This window comes from Lynx rufus, unplaced genomic scaffold (genome assembly GCF_022079265.1).
Source record: "Lynx rufus isolate CCGP_SWC_20201006 ecotype Redwood Valley unplaced genomic scaffold, mLynRuf1.p SCAF_2, whole genome shotgun sequence".
Classification (NCBI taxonomy): domain Eukaryota; kingdom Metazoa; phylum Chordata; class Mammalia; order Carnivora; family Felidae; genus Lynx; species Lynx rufus.
The window spans coordinates 66,361,717-66,383,122 of NW_025814834.1; the positions used below are offsets into that span (position 1 = coordinate 66,361,717).

At 34.7% G+C, this 21,406-nt stretch overlaps 1 protein-coding gene across 1 annotated transcript in view; it reads left to right on the forward strand.

Moving 5' to 3' along the window:
* The window catches only part of SCN7A (sodium voltage-gated channel alpha subunit 7), a 58,337-nt gene that overhangs the window by 16,206 nt on the left and 20,725 nt on the right, over window positions 1-21,406 (forward strand). The window contains exons 9-14 of the mRNA XM_047085021.1: window positions 2,393-2,599; window positions 9,489-9,591; window positions 10,317-10,555; window positions 11,861-12,034; window positions 13,729-14,085; window positions 19,347-19,784. Coding sequence (XP_046940977.1) covers window positions 2,393-2,599; window positions 9,489-9,591; window positions 10,317-10,555; window positions 11,861-12,034; window positions 13,729-14,085; window positions 19,347-19,784 — 1,518 coding nt within the window. The remainder of the gene's footprint in view (window positions 1-2,392; window positions 2,600-9,488; window positions 9,592-10,316; window positions 10,556-11,860; window positions 12,035-13,728; window positions 14,086-19,346; window positions 19,785-21,406) is intronic.

The window sequence follows — 21,406 nt, forward strand, 5'->3', positions numbered from 1 at the left end:
CCTATGAGATGAAGTTCAAAGTCCAAATGCAAGGTCTGTGGTGACCTTCAAGATCTTGTTTCTGCATTCTTCTGCAGATTTATTTCCTAACAATATCTCAATATGTACTCTGCTTTGTTTGAGTATAAAAAAGGCTTGCTGTTTCCTAAGTGAGCTTTTCCCCATAATTTCTTGTTTCAGTGTATGTTGTACCCTCAGCCTAAATTCAAATTTCTTTCTATATTCAGTCTCATGCCTTAAATTCATACCTCAAAGCCAAAAGAAATCTTGAGCTTTTCCCCAAGCCCTCCTTTCTGAGCCAAGGAAATCCTACACCAGAATTCCATGGCACCCTATAATTCCCTCTAATTGTGGTTATTTTAATTACTTGTTCAGCAATTTCTTCCATTAGGAGATATACTACCTAAAAAGAAGTATTTTGTCTTATTTTAATTTTTATGTCTCAGCATCACATAGAAATGCTTGATGAAATTTAAATAAATAAATAAAAGTGAATACTTATGGATTGTATCAATTTATATAATAATAAATGTTTTGTCTTTTTTGGTTATAGCCCTCAAACTATGTTTTCAAATGTTCTGGTTAGCATTGTTCTAAAGGAAATGCTTTCCCACTACCAGTGAAATGAAAAATTAGTCTGGGAGTACCCTAGTGGAGTACACATAGGACTTTCATCAATATTGCACTCTATTGAGTAGCATAGATAAGGTTCACTTTGATTTGGACTGGGTATTCGCTCTCAGCATTGCCCCAAACCGAATTGACATGGCTAGGGAAATTCAGCTACTATCCCCAAAGAAAACATCTCATATTTTGGAGAATACAATTCTCCATTCATCAGATATTTATTTGATCCAAGCACTCTTTGATATACCATGGGTACAGAACTGAACAAAACAAATGTGAGTCCTTATAGACATAAACATAACGTTATGTTTAACAATGCGTTCTCTCCATAGGCTATGTACATCTTCACATGCACTATTTCATTTGATTTTCATAACAAATCTATGCTTTAGGGGCTATAATTAGCCCCAACTTCAAACTAAAATATAGTAAAACTAGAATACATATACTTTTCCATCATAATAAGAGTTTATATTTATACTTTTATCCTCCACCGGTTTCAAATAGTGGAAAGAGCAAAAACTTTGGGTTCAGGCATTCCTCCATAGCTGTGAGATCTTTGACAAATCATTTTGCCTCATTTTCATCTTTCTTATGCATATTGGAAATAATAGTAAATACCACGTAAGTGTGTTGCATACAATTAATGAGATAATAAAGTATTTATTAATGTGTATGGCCTGCAGTATATCCCACAATATCTATTACTGACGCCTGAATGTAAATGATAGCTAGTTCAGTGAGAAAAATATTTAACCAAATCCTAAATAGGTGACTCACTGGGGAAAAAGTTTATTAAAAAAAACTTTTAAAGATAAATGTACTATAGATTAATACAGAATTCTCTTTGATTGAATGTTGGAACATATTAATCTGTAAACATTTTTAACTCTGTCATAACAACATAATATTTTCTCTAAATAATACTTATCTATTGATTCAAGTGGATGCTTAAAAATTAAGACTATTCTCATCTGGGTTTTTTCCTTTTTTAGATTTTGTTTATATACTTTTACTCAATGATGATAAATCAGTAGCCTGTATTGCTTATATAGGGTATATTGCTTATATATTGCTTATATAGCTTATCTATCTTATGTAATTATTATGAAATAAAAGCTAGTCAATGCTCACTTTTGAAATCTAAAATCTTGGTTTTCCTATCCATAAGTGACTTCAAATAAGTGAATTATATGATTTCCCCATGTGATTTGTGTAAATGTTCTTCACCAAAGTTTTTCTAACAGATAGAGAAATATTCCTGTTCCCCACCTATTTGAATAGACCTAAGTTTGTACCTTGTTATGATGTTTCCATAAAGTTATGATCAGAAGAAATTAATCTCTAAACATTCATTCTCTGACTATATTCAGCTCCATATATTTAAGGATTCTACTGTAAAGGAAATAGTCTTTCAAATTCAGGCTTTCCAGCTTTCTTTATTGAGAGATGACAATTTTTTCCTTTCAATATCTTTTCTCTGTTAGTGAAGATCTAAACACCGGATGCTCACCCTAACTTAATTAAATTACTAAATTCTCTCTTTGGTTTTTTACCATGTATTCTGTACCTTACATATATATCTAAAGATAAAGAGCTTTTCTCTTATTTCTCCAGGTAAAGCCAGTAAAACTGTCTTGTGATTACATTCCACTCACAACTAAATTATTTTCATAACAAAATTTCATTTTCCATTTTAAAATAGGAGATTATAGGAAGACAAATAACAGTTTTCTCTTTTTTCTTGTTTTCCAACTGTCCTTAGATCCTGTATGCTTCTGGGAAGGTCTACATGATATTTTTTGTTGTGATAAGCTTTTGGTTTGCTTTTTACATAGCAAGTTTATTCTTGGGCATACTTGCTATGTCCTGTGAAGAAGAAAAGCAGAAAGCTGCTGAAAAAGCTGAGAAGACTGAGCCACAATTTCAGCAGACTTTAAAAGAACTTCAAGAAGGAGACAAAGCAGCTGAGGTATAAATTTCTCATACTGCTTCATAGAATCACAGAGTTTGAGTTATCTTCTCGAGATCTTGGAGTATATTGCTTTCTACTAGGTGCTCAGTGTCTGTGCATTGTATGTGATAAAAAGATCAAAAATAATCTTCATAAGTGGGCTCTCACTTTTGCTACATAACATTATTTCCTGAGTGTATTGTGGACAGAGTGACCAACATCTATAAATATTTCTTTAAGACTGAAATTTTTTTGTTCCAGAATGTGTATAACTGCTACTGAAAAGTATGGATATATGATTTTTCAAACTTGACTTCTCTTAATGCAGGTTTAGGTTATTGATTTAAGCTTGCTCAGACAACACATCAGAATTAACTGGAAAATTTCAGTGCTGAACTCAATAGCGATAATGCCTTCCATAATTTAGAAATCATGAAGTACTAAAAGCATGGACTAAAAGTACAGTCTTGAAGTTGTAGAAAGAGAAAAACATGCACTTGACTGGCTTTCTAGCTCTTTCAAGAGGAAATGCACTATGCATCTTGATATATGGAGTTATTTTCTCCATGGAATAATTAAATCCATGATTAGTAAAACTTAATAAGGTTTTACTCCAATTTTCAATTATTTTAGTGTTGTGTTTAAGTATATTTCAGGTCTTTAGCCTCATAGCAAAAGATTCAATCTATGAATCTGAAAGTATTGACAGAAGTAGCACTAACAAAGTTATATAAATTATCCCTAAAAATCTAAATCGTGCCGTAAATGTACCAGAAGGAACAGGACCCAGGAAAGCAATCAGAAGTACCTCTCTTATATTCAGTAGGACCTGGCAATTTCACACCTCTTTCTCAGTTGGAGAGGGTGAGGTTTAGCCCAGTGTCCTAACACCCATATCAAAGCTGTTGAGGTGTATGGTGGGCAGGATCCAGGGGTCTGGGGTAGGGTACAATCCATGCCTCTTCCAGGTGTTGACCCCTTCCCCTGTGTTGTGCAGAACCCTCTTGCCTGGGAGCTTGGTCTTTGGAGGGTGCTGGACCCAAACTGGTCACAGTAGAGTGCTCCTTGACCAGAATGGCTTGTTATAAGGCCTCACTTGGGAGAGGACAGCCATGCCCTGCCTCCTTTTCCATTCCTTTAGATTTGTTACTATTTTGCACTCTTTTTTTTAAAAAAATTTCTTTCAACGTTTTTTTATTTATTTTTGGGACAGAGAGAGACAGAGCATGAACGGGGGAGGGGCAGAGAGAGAGGGAGACACAGAATCAGAAACAGGCTCCAGGCTCTGAGCCATCAGCCCAGAGCCTGACGCGGGGCTCGAACTCACGGACCGCGAGATCGTGACCTGGCTGAAGTCGGATGCTTAACCGACTGCGCCACCCAGGCGCCCCACTATTTTGCACTCTTAACACCTGCTAGTAAATATTGTCTACACTGGAAAAAGAACCTCAATGGTAAAAGGACAGATTGAGGGAGCAGACAAAAGATAGAAAGGACTTATACTGAGACTCTATCATACAAAGAAGATAAAAAGAGGTGGGGAAAAGCAAAGAGCCAAGATACATTCTGGCACTAAGTGGAGTGTGCAGTAAGGCTGCGTAAGAGGTTCGTTAATACCAAAGGTAACTTCTGGGTCAAAAGGGTAAAATGTTAACTTCCCTACATATGTAACTCTTTATTTACTCATCATCAATGAAGAAGCTCTAGAAAAGTCATTCTACTAAAAATATGGAATCTGAATAACATAATGTAGGATCATACCAAATTAAAAGTTATTGATAAATACTATATTTGCATGGTTCATAACATGCATACCATTGAAACAAGAAGCAATTATAAACAGTATGAAGAAAACATGTATAAAGAGAGGCTATTGAGTGTAGCCATTATATCACCCATGAGGAAGCCAGAGAAAAATTACAAAAGATTTCTGTCTTCAGAAATGAGTGTGGGGTCCTTCTGATTGAATGATGATGGTCTGAATGATATGTTGAATGTATAATTTGTTTCAAAGTGATATTTCAAATGTCAAGGGCTACCCACAAATGTATTCAAGAGCACAATATTCTCTTATCCCAAGATGAGATGCCCTATTAACTCTGGAAGAACTTGAATTATTTCCCAGTTTCTTAATATCTCCATTCATTTGGCTGTTTTGGATCAAATAAAGCCTTTCTGGTTTTAATTAAAATCTTTCAATTGTAAAGGATATCTTTTCCTGGAAGAGTGCTAGAACATTTTGTTATGAAAAACTTTTTTGGGAAGTAAGAGCAAAGGTCATTTTTACAAGATGTACTTTCTTTTTCTTTTTTTGTGTATACACAAGAAAATACTAGAAAGAGAAGAATTTAAAATGGAACATATTGAAGACCCATTAGGTGACTGATATGATTTAGGACTAATCAGACTCTAATTCCAATGTTGGGATTACTGAGAGATTACCTAAATGCTTCATATTCTCACATTATGGGAAAGCAGTAGATCATCTTAGCTGAGAGCACAGTTTTTCAGTCAAATAGATATAGATTTCAGTCTATTTTAGCCACCTAATAGATGTATGATGTTTGCCAAGTCTCTTAACCTTTCTGAACTTCATCTGTAAGATTTTTATAATTTCAGTATCTGTCTCATAGGTTATTGTGAGATTCAAATGAAATAAATTTTTGTAAAACACTTGGCATGGCTTAGAATATACTAAGTAATTGGGGGAAAAATACAAGAAGACAAACACAAGAAGATACAGCAGAATAGAATACTCCACCGTAGAATACTCCACCAACATAAAATTCTTAAGTCTTTGACTATACCCCCTTTTAGGGATAATTAAAATAATAATGATGATGATGGTGATAATAATAATAGTATATAATGTTGTGGAGTGTCAACTGTGTTCCACACATGTGATAAACATCTTCATGAATCCTCAAATGTGATCTTTATTGAGGAGTTCCAGTTATAAAATTTGACCTGTATTTATTTGTACCTGATTTCTCCAAACTTGACTTCTTTCTTCACCACTTTATTTTTCTGGGGGCTCAATGCTGAAACTACATTATTCCAACAATTACCCAGTTTGCAGCTGAAACTTTCTTAAGAATTGACAGTCACTGGCAATCTCTTCTCCAGAAGAGAATCAGATATATACAACTGTAGGAATATAAATATTTTCAAATATATTTGCCCATCTAAAATGGCATCCTTATAACTCTTCTAATTAAATAAAACATTATTGACAATCTACTATATGCTAAGCATTGTACTAAACATTGGATATTTTAAATGTTAATAAATACAAATATAGTGTCTATCTTCATGAAGCTAATGGTCTAATGGGGAGATAGACTGTAAAATTATCCTAAACACAGAATTGTACCTCTAGCACCACTAGACATTATGTGTTTCCTGATGTTATGAAACAGGAGACATAAAACACCACATAAAATATATTCTTGCCATAACCTGAGCTAAGTCTAGTAAGCATCTAGATCTAACCATCTTCTAGAGACTAGAGGAGAGAGAAGAACACATTAAATTACACTGAAAGGACACATTCTGCCAAATCAAGAATGTGGAAATTCTACAGTTATAAGTGATCCATTATTGTCAACAAATAAATCAGATTAGAAAAAATAAAGGCATGAGATAATCAATAAACCTGTGAACTAAATACAGTATGTAAATCTTTTTGTATTTTGATTGGAACAAATCAAGTACAATAGAATGTTTCTGAGCAATGAAAGAAAATTGAGCATGGTCTGGGTATTGGATAATATTAAGGGAATTACTAATTTTCTGATTGCGATCCTAATATTACAATTATGTTTTTTAAAAAGGTTATTCTTAGAATTATATGATGTCTGACATATTTTTCCTGAAATATTTAAATAAAGCAGGGTAAGTAATACGTGAGAAGTGAGGAATATAATGATATTAATTGTTAAGCCTGGATATTGGGTACCTGGCGATTCACTACCTGGTATTATTCACTACTAAAAAAATAAAATAAAAATAAATTAAACTGTGGAGAGTGCTTTAAAAGTGAGAAATGTGATGCTTTGAGAGCCTATAATAAAGGATTTCCCTGGTAAGAAAATGTTTCTTTTTTTTTTTTTAATGTTTATTTATTTTGAGAGAGAGAGAGAGCACGAGCTGGGGAGGGGCAGAGAGAGGGGGAAACACAGAATCCGAAGCAGGCTCCAGGCTCTGAGCTGTCAGCACAGAGCCCAAAGTGGGACTTGAACCCACGAACCTTGAGATCATGACCTGAGCTGAAGTTGGATGCTTAATGGACTGAGCCACCCAGGCACCCAGAGGAAAGGTTTCTAGTGGGAAACCAACATTTGAACTGAGATCTGAAGAATGAGTCCATGCTACATGGGGGAGGGAACAGACTAAGTCAAGATTAAAAACGTCAGTGTGGCTACAGTAGAGAGAGCAAGTGTGATCCCAAGATGAATACTGCAGCTATTCATTGCTAAATGCTAGAAATATGACTGGATTCTTCCTTATTCATACCTACTCTCCAGAGGAAATTTAAACCAGCTGTGACAAGAAGAATTCTAGCCCCTTTTTGCAGTCTAATTTTAACTTTGGATCTGTCTTTATTAGCTCTTAAACTTCCAAAAAGGAGATTACTGAGTCATGATCTTCTCACTTTGCATTATAAAATGGCCATATCCTTAGTTGTTGGCATTCATTCAATATTTTTTAAGAAGTTCCATTGAACTAAATTACTAGACTGGTGTGGTTTATTTGTTTTATATTCTAAAATATATCCACAGTTAGGAGTGCCTGGGTTGTTCATTTGTTTGAGCGTCTGACTCTTCATTTTGGCTCAGGTCATGATCTCAGTTTCGTGAGTTTGAGCCCCGTGTCTGGCTCTGTCAGCAGCATGGAGTCTACTTGGAATTCTCTCTCTCCCTCTCTTTCTTTGCCCCTCCCCTGCATGTGCTCTCTCTGTCTCTCCCAAAATAAAGAAATAAACTTAAAACAATTTTTTAAAATTTTAAATATATCCACAGTCCAAGCCAAATAAGTAGAAAATTTAACATTGACTATATCGCAGTAACATTATTACTGTACTCACTCTATCCACCCCACACAGATGATTATCTTTACTGAATTACTTCTTGGGGTGATTCCATCAGACATTGTCATTATCAGAAACATCTTTACGAGAAGCAATTCCTCTATATTAATAACAGTGGAAGGTATTATTCACTATATTACAAAATATCATCTTTATGAAGATATACCTGGGAGATCCCTCTTAGACCATAATAACAGAACAATTATGCCTCTACTGGTTTTTTGACTCATGAAAATTTGAAATTGCCTATGTTACAACTTATATTTTATAGAATCCTGTAAGTGGGTTAAAAAATACTTTCTGGAGTAAGTATAGTTTAAGTAAATAAATTAACATCACATTCTGGGCTTTTAACTTACTTTTTTCAATTAAAACAAATAGTGAGGTCACATGGATCTGTAGACCTGCAGAATCTGTCATTTTCCTGATGGAATCAGTATGAAGTCGAGTTGGTTTTCACCTCCTCTGATTCTAGTATTTATGAAATTAGAGGGATCTTGACTGATACTGAATGAGATGAATATGATGATTCCCTTGATATCTGTGATGCCGATTCATATAGACCACAGCAGAACTTGAACACTGTTTCCTGCAGTGTTAGTAACAGCTGCAGCCCCATGCCAGTTACCTCTGTGCCAGAGCGTGCTTGCCTGTTCAAATTTATTTACTATGTATTTCACCTATTTAGCCACACCTATTCACCAAGTTAACAAACATACAATATTATCATTCTTATGTTGCTAAATGTAAAAACTGTTGGGAACTCTGTAGTGTAATATTACCTACCTATTGTCAGTTTCTTAGAGTTTAAATTAAATATAAATTTTATACACGGTCATTAGAAACATCTGGGGTTCTATTTGTGATAACTATGAACTTGTAACATCTACATCAAGCCCTAGGAGTGTATTTCCTTTTTTTCAGTTTTAAAAAAAAATTCTAATGTTTATTTTTGAGAGAGAGACAGAGAGAGTAAGAGAGAGAGCGCATGCCCTAGCAACTGCAAGTGGGGGAGGGGCAGAGAGAGAGGGAGCCAATTCAAAGCTGTCTCCAGGCTCTGAGCTGTCAGCACAGAGCCCAGGGCAGGGCTTAAACTCACAAGCTGTGAGTTCATGATCTGAACCGAAGCTGGATGCTTTACTGACTGAACCTCCCAGCCCCACCCCACCCCCTCCCCCGCCCCTGCCCAGGAGTGTATTTCCAATGCAAGGCTTCTTTTGAACGCTGCATAACCACATCAGCAAAACAGAGTATCTTAAAGCCATTACTCAAGAGACATGAGAGACAGAAAGAAGTGATTCCTTTATGGAATCATCATGTATGATCTGGCCAAAACAACTATTTTACATGCTACTACTCAAGATTATTTCATTATCACAAAACCAAATAATTTTGATTTTATCAAGAGAGTTTATAAAGTTTTAAAATACCCTTAAAGAAAAATGTAAGGTGTTAGAGAAATACTGTCTCAGCATGTTTGCCAACCAGATATTTTGCAATAACCCTATAAAGTACATGCTTAATGGTTTGTCAAATATGGGTAATACAAGTAATATAATCTGATTTCCTCCTTTTATAGTTGACTTTATAGTATAAAATGATTTTGTTGAGTTGCAAGTTATATACATTTGTTATCCAAATAATCCTAAGCCAGTTTAATACTGCCTGTAGTGTGAAGAGTAGCAAATAATGGAACCCAAAAAGATTTCTGGAGGTAAGAATCAATGTTTTAAAGAAGGTTATAAACCTTCTTATAGTTATAGCCTTGTATCTACAACAGGGAGAAGCCAGCATTAGACTCATCTAATTTCTTTTTAGACCAAGACCACACAAATAGAAATGAAGAAAAGATCACCAACTTCTATGATCACTTCTTTTAATATGTTGGATGATTCTACTGCTACTGTGAGACATGAAGAAGGTAAAGTAAAAAATACTTAGTTACTCTGAAAGGTATATTCATAAGATTCACTTTAAGTAAATCCTGCAATTTCTTCAGAATTTTAGGATAAGAAAAAGTTAAGGAATCACATAAGAATATTAAAGTGAGCAATTCCGTAAGCATGGTATTTTAAACATGGTATTTTATAAAGCATTATAAATCCAGAAATTATAAATCATAATACTCTCAATTGTATTCCATGTTTTTTTTCTTGAGAGAAACTCCTAGGTTTTGCTTCTTTTTTTTTTTTATTTTTTTTTCAACGTTTATTTATTTTTGGGACAGAGAGAGACAGAGCATGAACAGGGGAGGGGCAGAGAGAGAGGGAGACACAGAATCAGAAGCAGGCTCCAGGCTCTGAGCCATCAGCCCAGAGCCCGACGCGGGGCTCGAACTCACGGACCGCGAGATCGTGACCTGGCTGAAGTCAGACGCTTAACCGACTGCGCCACCCAGGCGCCCCTAGGTTTTGCTTCTAATACACAGTGTGTCTCGTTTTCATTTGTCTAACTCAGCAAGCATTAACAAAATAGTGGCAATTGACTTTGCTCTGATTTATATTAGTACAAAATATTTCTATTTGCTAATTCCAAATCAAAGGTCTAATTTTAAACATCTCTTTGCATACGAAAGTCAAAATATTTTATTAGCCAGAACTAAAACAACAATTTGCTAAAGTTTAACTTTTTTATTCTTTATTTCAGAACTTAAAAAATCCAGGAAGAGACGCCCATTGTGTTTGTATAGATTTGCTAAAACTTTATTGATCTGGAATTGTTCTCCCTGTTGGTTAAAATTGAAAGAGTTTATCCACATGATTATAATGGACCCATTTACTGATCTTGTCCTTACCATATGCATAATTCTAAATGTGTGTTTTTTGGCCTTGGAATGTTATCCAATGAGTGAAGAAACCACCAGTGTTCTCAGCATTGGAAACCTGGTAATGCTCTTGTATATTATTTTCATTTGCAGTTTCAACTTTTCTTTAGTCATCATAATCCTCATTATTTTATTTTGTAACTCCAATATGTTGCAAATGCATTATATGCATACTAGATGAAGTATGACCTTCATCCACAACCCACCACCTCTAGCCCTGATTTGTAAGTGTTATTATCATTGAAAGGTTTATAGCTAAGGTTTAAAATTCTGCTATTTAAGTTTGAGATTCAAGTCAGTTACTTGGCAGTCAGGTTAAATGGAAATTATTTATTTCCTCTCCCATCCCAAATATATCCTCCCTTGGTACCATAGCTCCACAGCTCGGAGCAGGACAAAGGTGCAATAATAAATACAGATTCCTCACTGACACCTAAATTCTGAATCCTGACTACAACTGTACCTGCCTTGTCTGCTTTAGCTACCTGCCTTTGCCTCAGATGGGAACTTATTCTTTTGGTAAGGTAATGTTGAGAGTCACTTGTCCTTTTTTTTCCCTCATACAATGCATAAAGCAAAACAGATTTCTGTGAGTTTAAAAACAAGTCACATTCAAGGAAATATGTAGTGTTTAATTTTCTTTTCTTTTATGGTTGTTGTTTGTTGCTTAGTACTAGTATAAATGGCCAGACTGCTACCCACTTTTAATTATACATTTACTTGGTACGAACACTATAGAAATTTAGTTATTTCTGCTAGTATAGTTTTCAAGAGACAGTTTTCAGAGGTTTACTATTTTTTTTTCATTTAGACACTTTTATGGTTCAAAAAGTTAAATATCTTAATATGTACTCCATATCCCAAAAGAAACTGTTCAAAATAAAAATATTTTCATCTTTAAATATTCTCTTTTGTCTTTCAGGATAGCTTTTATTAAATAATTGAAGATTTTGTAGGCAATGTTTGACATTAGACTGTTAAGTGAAATGTTGGAGTCTATCCTTATTTTTTTTTTTAAGTTTATTTATTTGGAAGAGAGAGAGAGCCCAAGCAGGGGAGGGGCAGAGAAAGAGAGAGAGAGAATCTCAAGCAGGCTCTGCACTGTCAGTGCAAAGCCCAATGTGGAGCTTGCTCCCGTGAGCCATGAGATCATGACCTGAGCCAAAACCGGGAGTCAGATGCTTAACTGACACAGCCACCCAGGTGCCCCAGAGTCTGTCTTTAAAATACAGACTCCAATACTAATCAGATCTTGATAGAACAACTGTGAAGACTATGGCAGTGGAAACTTACAGTTTCTGTATATGTGGGTTCTGATGGTGTTATTTGAATCATATCCTCATCCATGTGTTTTGTTTTTGTTTAGATTTTTATTGGAATTTTCACAGCAGAAATGATTTTGAAAATAATTGCAATGCATCCATATGGGTATTTTCAAGTAGGTTGGAACATTTTTGATAGCCTGATTGTGTTCCATGGTTTAGCAGAACTTTACCTAGCCTATGTTTCTGGAATGGCTTTTTTAAAAATATTCAGAGTGGTAAGTAGAATCCAATATCTAAATTTTATTTTATGAAAATTTCTCTCAGTCTCCTCAGACACAACATGGGAAGAATAGTAATACCTATCCTATGGGGACATTTGTAGTAATAAATGAATTGATTCATATATAAAGAGCTTAGGAAGTGCCCCAGGAAGAGTAAGAAGTTTCCAATGCTGTTATTTCACTGAAGCATCAAAGTAAGTAAGCTGTTTGGTAGCAAATTTGAGGTATAGTTTTAGGAATCAGGGCCAGGGTTACTGGTCAGTTGTGAGGAGCAGGATAATGTGGAGTCCCAGGAGATGAATGCCAATGTATGACTAAGGAACTGCAATCAGGTGAGTATTTCTAAATGTAGAGTAGAAAACTTTATAAAAGACCAGTCAAGCCAGCAGAATGTTATTACAAAAATTAAGTCAGAATCGGTATATGTATGCCTGTAATGTATGGTGGTAGTAAGAATCAGAAAACTAGGCAAGGAAAATGTTATTAGAAGAGTATGTATGGAAACGTTAAGTACTTGATAAGTAATATATTGTCACATTCTAGTAAGAAGTTGAAGAGATGTAGCAGGAATAAAGAACAACTAAATAGACTTGATCTTATCCAAATAATTCTTCAGAACCCTGTCTTAAGTCCTCATCCATAGACTTTTCTAATGAGTAAGAGAAACATACAAAAGATGTAGCTCTCAAATTTATGGATAAAACAAGACTGGGAAATAAAAAATATGATAAAAGATAGTATCAAAGTATCTGAAAGTCTAACATGGGCTGGATAAATGATTCAGTCTTACATAGATAAATGTGAAGTCCTACTCTTGAGTCCATGAAGTTAACTATGTACTGGAAAAAGTTGGGGAAGGTATAGCATATATAAAAATGATATTTGGGTTTAAATTTTTTTAATGTTTATTTATTTTTGAGAGAAAGAGAGAGTACAAATGGGAGAGAGGCAGGGAGACACAGAATCTGAAGCAGGCTCCAGGCTCTGAGCTGTCAGCACAGAGCCCGATGCAGGGCTCAAACCCATGAACCTTGAGATCGTGACCTGAGCCAAAGTTGGAGGCTTAACCTACCAAGCCACCCAGGTGCCCCAGTGATATTTGAGTTTTAGATGACTAAGCTCACCGTAATATGGTGGCCAAAACTGTTAAGGTAATCTTGTCCATTTCAACAGAAACAAAAAATCTAGTGAAAAGAAGAGAACTATTCAGACTAAACCTAGAATGCTGTGTTTGGTTTTTGATATGTTACTTTAAAATAAAATACATAAGAGAAACTTCAATGGAATTCAATGGGACCTGACAGACTTTTTCAATATCATCTATATGTCAGAATGTGGGAGAATTTCCAGTGTACTGTGAAAAGCAAAACAAAGAATGGGCAGTTATCCTACCAGATATTAAAACATAAAACTAGAGTAATTATAACAGCATAGTATTGAATGGAAATTGGCAGACCAATAGAAGGAGATATGTATTGGTTTAGTGTAAAAAATACAGAATATGTGTCACATATTAAGAATTGTGTAACAATGGCTAGTATTAATAGTGCTCAAAACTGAATATTACATTAAAGTCTATATATGTGTATGTGTATGATGCTGATAAAATGTACATCATAATAAATAGTGACCAGGGTTTTCTTTTTGTTTGTTTTTTATTTTTGTTGTTTCTTGCATTACTGTATTAGTTGAGAATTTTCAAGCTGGGAAAATACTGGCCGACATTTAGGATTCTGATGTTGATTCTGAGTAACTCATTGGTGGCCCTGAAAGGCTTGGTGCTGTTGTTGTTCACATTCATGTTCTTTTCTGCTGTGGTTGGCCTGAAACTGTTCGGTAGGAGTTACAAAGAATGTGTCTGCAACATAGACAAAGACTGTCAACTCCCACACTGGCACATGCATGACTTCTTCCACTCCTTCCTGAATGTGCTCCGAATTCTCTGTGGAGAGTGGATAGAGACTTTATGGGATTGCCTTAAGGTTGCAGGCCAATTCGGTTGCCTTCCTTTTTACATGATGGTCATTTTAATTGGAAACTTATTGGTAAGTAATCCATGCTTTTAAATTTTCCTTGAACAACTTGTGTAATGTAGTTTAGTATTTCCATGATGTGAATTTATGGGATCCAGTGGTCTATAACTGTGTTGTCCAATATGGTAGCCTCTAGCCACATGTGGCTGTTGATCAGTTGCAATACAACTGGCCCAATTAGAGATGTGCTACAAGGGTAAAATACCCACTGGCTTTGAAGTCTCACCCCCCTAAAATAACGTGTTATTTTATTAATAATTTTTATACTGAATGTATTTTAAAATGATAATATTTTTGATATATTTAGTTAAATAAAATGTTAGTAAAATTAGTTTCTGTTTTTGTTTGTGCTTTTGATGTGGCCACTAGAAAGTTGCATAGACATGCATCATATTTCTGTTGGAGAGCACTGGTTTATAACCTTGCTACTCAAGTAGCATTGGCATCATGTGGGAGATAGTTGGATACCATCTCAGACCTATGGGGAATCTACAGTTTAACAATATCCCCAGGTGATTTGTATGCACATTAAATTTTAAGAAGCACTTAAATGTAACACTGGTTGTCAAACTAGGTTGCACATTGGAATTACCTGGGGAACTAATAAAAATATAGTAATGTCTTGGATACGTTACCAGAGATACCGATTTTATTGGTATGTGGACATAGCCCAGTCATCAGGATCTTTTACAATTTTTCATTTGATTAAATTATGCAGTAAAGTTTGAAAATCGCTGACCTATAAAACTATGGTACATTAGTGAAGAGGGATAGCTATCACTTTTAAATTCCCAGTAATTGAAGTGGTGTTACATGAATTGAGTAAGTAGCTTTTACTTCTTCTAAGCAAAGGGAATGGATTATAAAAGAAAATTGTTCTTACAAGGAAAAAAAGGACTCAGTATTTGCTTTATTTATAAGCCATAGAAATCAAATACATTTTCCAAAAGACTGAAAAAAAATCACTGGTCAGATACCATTTTATCTATCAATAACCTTCCTCACTGCTTCTGTTTCACCTTGGGCATAACCTCTGTCATCCACTTATCACTGCTGGCATTCTGTTTAATTGTTGATGTACTTGTCTACCTTCCTTATTAAACTGTAAGCTCCACAAAGGAAGGATCATGACTTTTCTCTATATCATCAAAGCCTAGAACAGGGTCTAACATGTAAAAATATTTCAATGACCTCGGCCTTTGTAGCTAATTAGTACACTTTCAACTCTCAGTGACATAACACTATTTTAACTGGCTAAAACAAAAATCAACATATATATCAGCATGCATAACTCAAAATGTCAGAGATAGATTTCACTTCAGTTGTGGTGTGACACATACATTCAAAAAAAAGGTCATTAGAGACAGACTTGTGTGTAACTCAGATCTGTCTTCTGTGTGGCCCTTGCTGGTAGTAGCCTCTATTTTATCAAGATGGCTGCTGCAGTCTAAAGCTTCATGTGTTCATATCACATCAAGTCTAATAGAAGAGAAATTCCTGTTTCTTTTCTAGAAGTCACAACAAATCTCTCCGATTATCTCATTAGCTCTGAGTCACATGTCCATTTGTGAACCAATCTCTATTGCCCAGAGTGTGAAATATATTTATTATTTATTGTGCAGAGTGTGGAATATATTAACATATATTATGATAAGCTACTCAGAATCCTCTTTTGGAGCTGGAGTCGGCATCATTCCAAACACAAATCATACAACTAATAATAAGATAAGGGTGATTTCCCGTGAAATATTAAGTTTCTATCCCCAAAAGGGAATAGGAGAGGCTATGGTTGATGGCTATTGAGATAAACAACAAACACACACACACACACACACACACACACACAGAGTTCAAAAGCAAAGAAGGAGAAATGCTGAGGCAATTGTATAATTGCATTTCTGCTTCTTTGTTTTTGAATTCCACTTTGTTTCTTATTTTTCTTATTCCTACTGATCAGAAACTTGATGTGAAAGGGCAGAGGGATTTCAGAATGAAATGGAACTACATGAACCTCCATTTCCAATTGATTGGTCATAATATTGCTTGGTTTGCTGAATCTTTTAAGCTTCATTTTCCTCAACAGTCATCATGTGTGAAGCGCCATGATAACAACTCTAGACTAAATACAAGGGGAAAAATGTAAGGAGAGAATCTGTAAGGCTGTAGATCTCCCCCCTACTTTCAACTCATTACATTACAGCATTGTAATTTCACACCAAAACTCAGCATTTGTATAAAAAGAAGGTACTCCCCATTTTAAAAACTTAATTTTGTCTTGTTTGCCTAATAAACATTCCAGTGGTGATTCAGCCTGCAGTGGAACCGTAAAACATGATCATAAACAAAAGCAAGTATTTAAATGGCTTTTAAATAGTTACATGCAATGCTGAGTTATAGAAAAAATAGAGTTCAGATCCAAGCAAACATGGGCTCAAACTCCAGTTTTATTATTTACTAATTAAATGCCTCTTTAAACCTCGTATATTTTAATAGAAGAATGAACATAATAATACATGCCATATAGAGTTATTGTAAGTTAAATAAAAACAGCTAGCACTCTATAAATATTTATAAATGTTTGTTTTACTTTCTTTAAGCTCTAGAAAATAGTACCTCCCACATCTTTAGAATTGTGCTAATTAAACATTATTTAGAAGTTTCAGTTAGGCAAACATTCTACATGTTTCACTTGCAATTTAAGTAATTGCCACTAAGTGAACTGTGGGATCTAGCTAAGGTTACGTAAACCAAACAATGAGGGATATAGAAACATAAAAAGAAAAGAAATAGAAAATAGAAAATTCAGTTGCTTTTTAAAAATAAGACATTGATGATAAATATCTATGTCATTCCATGTATGTTTACATATTCCCCAATTAAATATGTTAAGATACAATTTGAATAGTATTAAAATAGAAACTTCATACATGTTGAATTTCTTAAATTAGTAATGAAATAATTATTCATACTTGAAAAATTCTTGGAAAATACTTGAAAAGTACTTGAAAAATAATTACATAAGTAAATCTTGAATTTCCTTTCTATTCCATATTACTTTATTTTGATGAGTTTTTCAATTCTCACCCAATAGATAGACATCATTGAGGTAAATGAGAGGGCAAATTTCAGGGGAGACATTTGAATGTTTTGTTCTATATACATTATTTCACATTTTATCTTTTAACACAAAAATAAGAAATATGTGTTTTGAATCTCTTTATAAAATACTGTGACTAGAACAAAGTCACACTAAGTTTATATAAAATTTTTCTTTATACCGTAATTCCAGAGAATTTTGAACTTCATTTTCAGCCTTTTAACAATAAAAAACAAATGTTTTTCAATCTTTATTTATTTTTGGCAAAGACAGAGTGTTAGCAGGGGAGGGGCAGAGAGAGAGGGAGACACAGAATCTGAAGCAGTCTCCAGGCCTGGCCTGAGCACAGAGCTTAATGCAGGGCTTGAACTCAGGAATAGTGAGATCATGACTTGAGCCAAAGTCAGACGCTTAACCAACTGAGCCACCCAGGTACCCCAAGCCTTTTAACATTTTCACTGTATATGTATATCTGCATTTGGTGCATGGGGGGATATGTTTAAGATATAAGAAATCTTAGATTGTAAGCTCTTAGTAAATTTTTCCTTGTCCAAATCCTGGCACAAAATCTATTTTTTACTCATTCTATAATTAATTTTTTCAACAAATATTAATCACTTATTTTGTGCCTAGTGTTGTGCTAGTTGTCTACTTGAGAGAAACTTGGTTCCTACTCATATGAAGCTTGTAGTCATGAAATTTTTACCTAACACCTGTTCCTTATTTCACACTGTGCCAATAACTAAATGAAGGAAAAGAAACAACCAACTACCTTAAATTATATTTGGTGTTGCCTTCTTATATCCTGAACTCATTGTCTTTTAAGAATGATAGAGGGGCGCCTGGGTGGCGCAGTCGGTTGAGCGTCCGACTTCAGCCAGGTCACGATCTCGCGGTCCGTGAGTTCGAGCCCCGCGTCGGGCTCTGGGCTGATGGCTCAGAGCCTGGAGCCTGTTTCCGATTCTGTGTCTCCCTCTCTCTCTGCCCCTCCCCCGTTCATGCTCTGTCTCTCTCTGTCCCAAAAATAAATAAACGTTGAAAAAAAAAAAAAAAAAGAATGATAGAAATGCTAGTAGTGTAGTTCCTATAAGGGCCATAAAGCCCCTGTTCATACTATCTGTAAGTAAGCTTTATTTATATGTAAATATATTTATATATATATATATAAAGCTTTATATATATATAAATATATTTATATATTTTTTTATTTTCATATTATATACTTTTATATTTTTTAAACATAATTCATGTCATTTAAACTTTGCCCTTTAAAAATAATATGTAAAACATAAAGTAAATTAAGTCTTTAAAAGTTCAAATATCTGAAGAGAGGGGAAGACTTCCAATAATAAGCAAACAAAATGCTCAAATTATTAGTTTAAGAGATGATCAGTATTGACTCCCTAACACTAAAACCCAAAAATATTATCTATACCCTACAATTACAAACAAGATAAAAATATGATTCTCTGGAAACTAAACGTAGCTTGATCATATTTCTCAGTGATAGTAAAGGTCAAAATATACACTGTCCTTGAGTTCAAATAACTTCAGTATTAGGAATTATTCTCCATCACTCATCTCTTTCTTATTTGACCAAATTTATTACCACAGAGAATCAATTAACCTACCCAAACCCTGCTACTAGCATATCACAAAGAAAACTAGGTACAGGCTTCAGAACCGGGACTGGGACTCTCTCCCCAAGATTCCTTGTGGGTTTGCAGAACCCATGAAGATGTCTTTATACCTCTTTCAGGGATAGTGCTGAAGTGAGGTCAGCCACCTGAAGTAGTGATTCATTTTCTTACCTTGGGAGAGACAGCCTGGCTCAGTGAAGGAAAAAAAGCTTTGGAATAAAACTAACTTAAGTTCAATCTGTGTGACCTTGGATATCTGACATCTGTAAGCCTTGCCTTTTTCATGTCTAAAAGAAAATCAAATGATATTTCATAGAATGTTGTGACCTTAAGAAGAGTTCTGGCTATACTGTACAAACCCTTAGCACAGCATCTGACCCACTGTATAGGAGTAAGAACTGAATAGCCTAAATGGCATTGTGGTTCCTAATTGTTTTCAAATCTCAGGTCAGCTTTTTTTTTTCAAGATTTTTTTTTATTGTTTAAAAGGAAACAAAAAGTAACATAAACTTAACCTCATTTGTTTCCTCATTTAGATAATTTACCTGTTTCTGGCATTGGTGAGCTCCTTTAGTTCATACAAGGCTCCAACAACTGAAGAGAATGGTGAAGAACAAAATCTCCAGCGTGCAATGGCAAGGATTAAGAAAGGAATAAACTACGTGTTTCCTAAAATATCATGCAAAAAACAAAACATTTCAAAGGAGACAATGGACAATGTAAACAATGTGTATGTTAGAGAGAATATTTCTGACCCTACCCTTTCTGATTTAAGCAATACCCAAGATTTCTTCAAGGATAAGGAAAAAAGCAGTGGCACAGAGAAAAACACAATGACTGAAAATGAGAGTCAATCACTTATACCCAGTCCTAGTGTCTCAGAAACTGTACCAATTGCTTCAGGAGAATCTGATATAGAAAATCTGGATAATAAGGAGATTCAGAGCAAGTCAGGTGATGGGAGCAGCAAAGAGGTAAGATGTTTTAATATCCTGATTACTTACTGTTGATTTATGGCATTTTGGTAAGAAAGTGAGTGGGTGTTGAAGTTGCGGAGAGTTAGAGTACACATTTGATCCTAGCTCTACACTCCTTGCTCCTGATTTTATGCTTCTGATGAAGTTAATTAACCATTGTAAGCTTCAGTTTCCTTGTCTATAAATGCAGATAAAATTGTATCTATTTCTTAGGGAGGATAGGACTAAGAAAAATAGCTCAAAGGTGCACAGAACAGTGCCCAGGCTATAGTAAACACTTAGTAAACATTAGAAAATATAATTTTAAAAGTCTATAAATTTATAAGCAGGCAGTGTGGGGTGATGAAAACATACCAAAGAAACTTAAGTTTTCAAAATCGATGTGTATTATTAGAGAAATCATTAAACTCTCCTGGGTGTTATCATCTTTAAAACGTTAAATTGGACTACAGGATGGCTAAAATACTTTCTTATTGGCTAAATTCTAGGATTCTCATCACTTTATTTGTGCAGCATATACTATAACGTATATAATTAAGTTGGACTAAAAGAATAAAGAAAACCCACCAGTTTGAACTGTGAACAGTGTGTAGCTTTATCAACTCATGGACAAAGAAAACAAAACAAAAAAGCAACAGCAAAAACAACAAAATAACCCAACACATTTAAAGAAGGGTAGATATTGCTGTTAACTTAGCTTCTAAAATGTACACCCTACTGGAAACATTCTTACTGTCTTCATTTGCAAGCACCATGTCTTGGTAGGAGGTATGATTTAATAGAAAGCTACATCTACAGAGATCACATCTGTTCTGCAGGCTTCTTGCATTGTACCTCAGTAGGGAATCATCTCAGATCACTCACAGGCACTGGGGAGGGGCAGAGAATGTCTCTTTCCAGATCCCCAGAAATGACTCTGGCATCATCTTGTCTCCCAGACCTCTTCCAGCTTGGCAACTGCTCTGCAGTAACTTCTCATATTGGCCTAATAGGAGTTGAATTGTAATTACTCAAAATCCTTCCGGCTCCTACTGAAGGCCTTTTTCTTTGTGTTAAAGAAACATTTTCACTCCTTAGCATGCCCAATATTTTGAGGTTCGTTTTCCTTTAATTAATACCATTTCTAGAAAACAGGGAAAACTGTTCTCCAGCTACACTTGTATATCTTCACTTATAACTTTGACTACCATCTATTTCTGGGTAAAAGTGCTATTTATCACAGCACATTGTGTTGAAATGCTCCAGGAAACTTCTTGCCAATCTAATTGGAAAGTCTGGGATATGAAAATGTATAGGAAAGATGACACTAAATATGATTGTAAATGTTGAGGCTTCAGAAGTTGTAATGTATGCTGCCTACTTACTTGGTCCTACTGATTGATTAGCTACTCATAGATTTATTCACTTATCTGTACATTTGTTACATATTTTAGACACTTTCCAGATTATGCAACTCATGAGTACTTTAAGATGCTGATCTACCAAAAGCCAAAGAATAAAATATAAAAATCACATGATTTGATAATTCTGAGATACATTCTTTTCTTTCTTTTGTATTTAAACTTTCAGCCATTGTTTATTACAACATAACTATATAAATTTTAGAAAAATAATGTCAA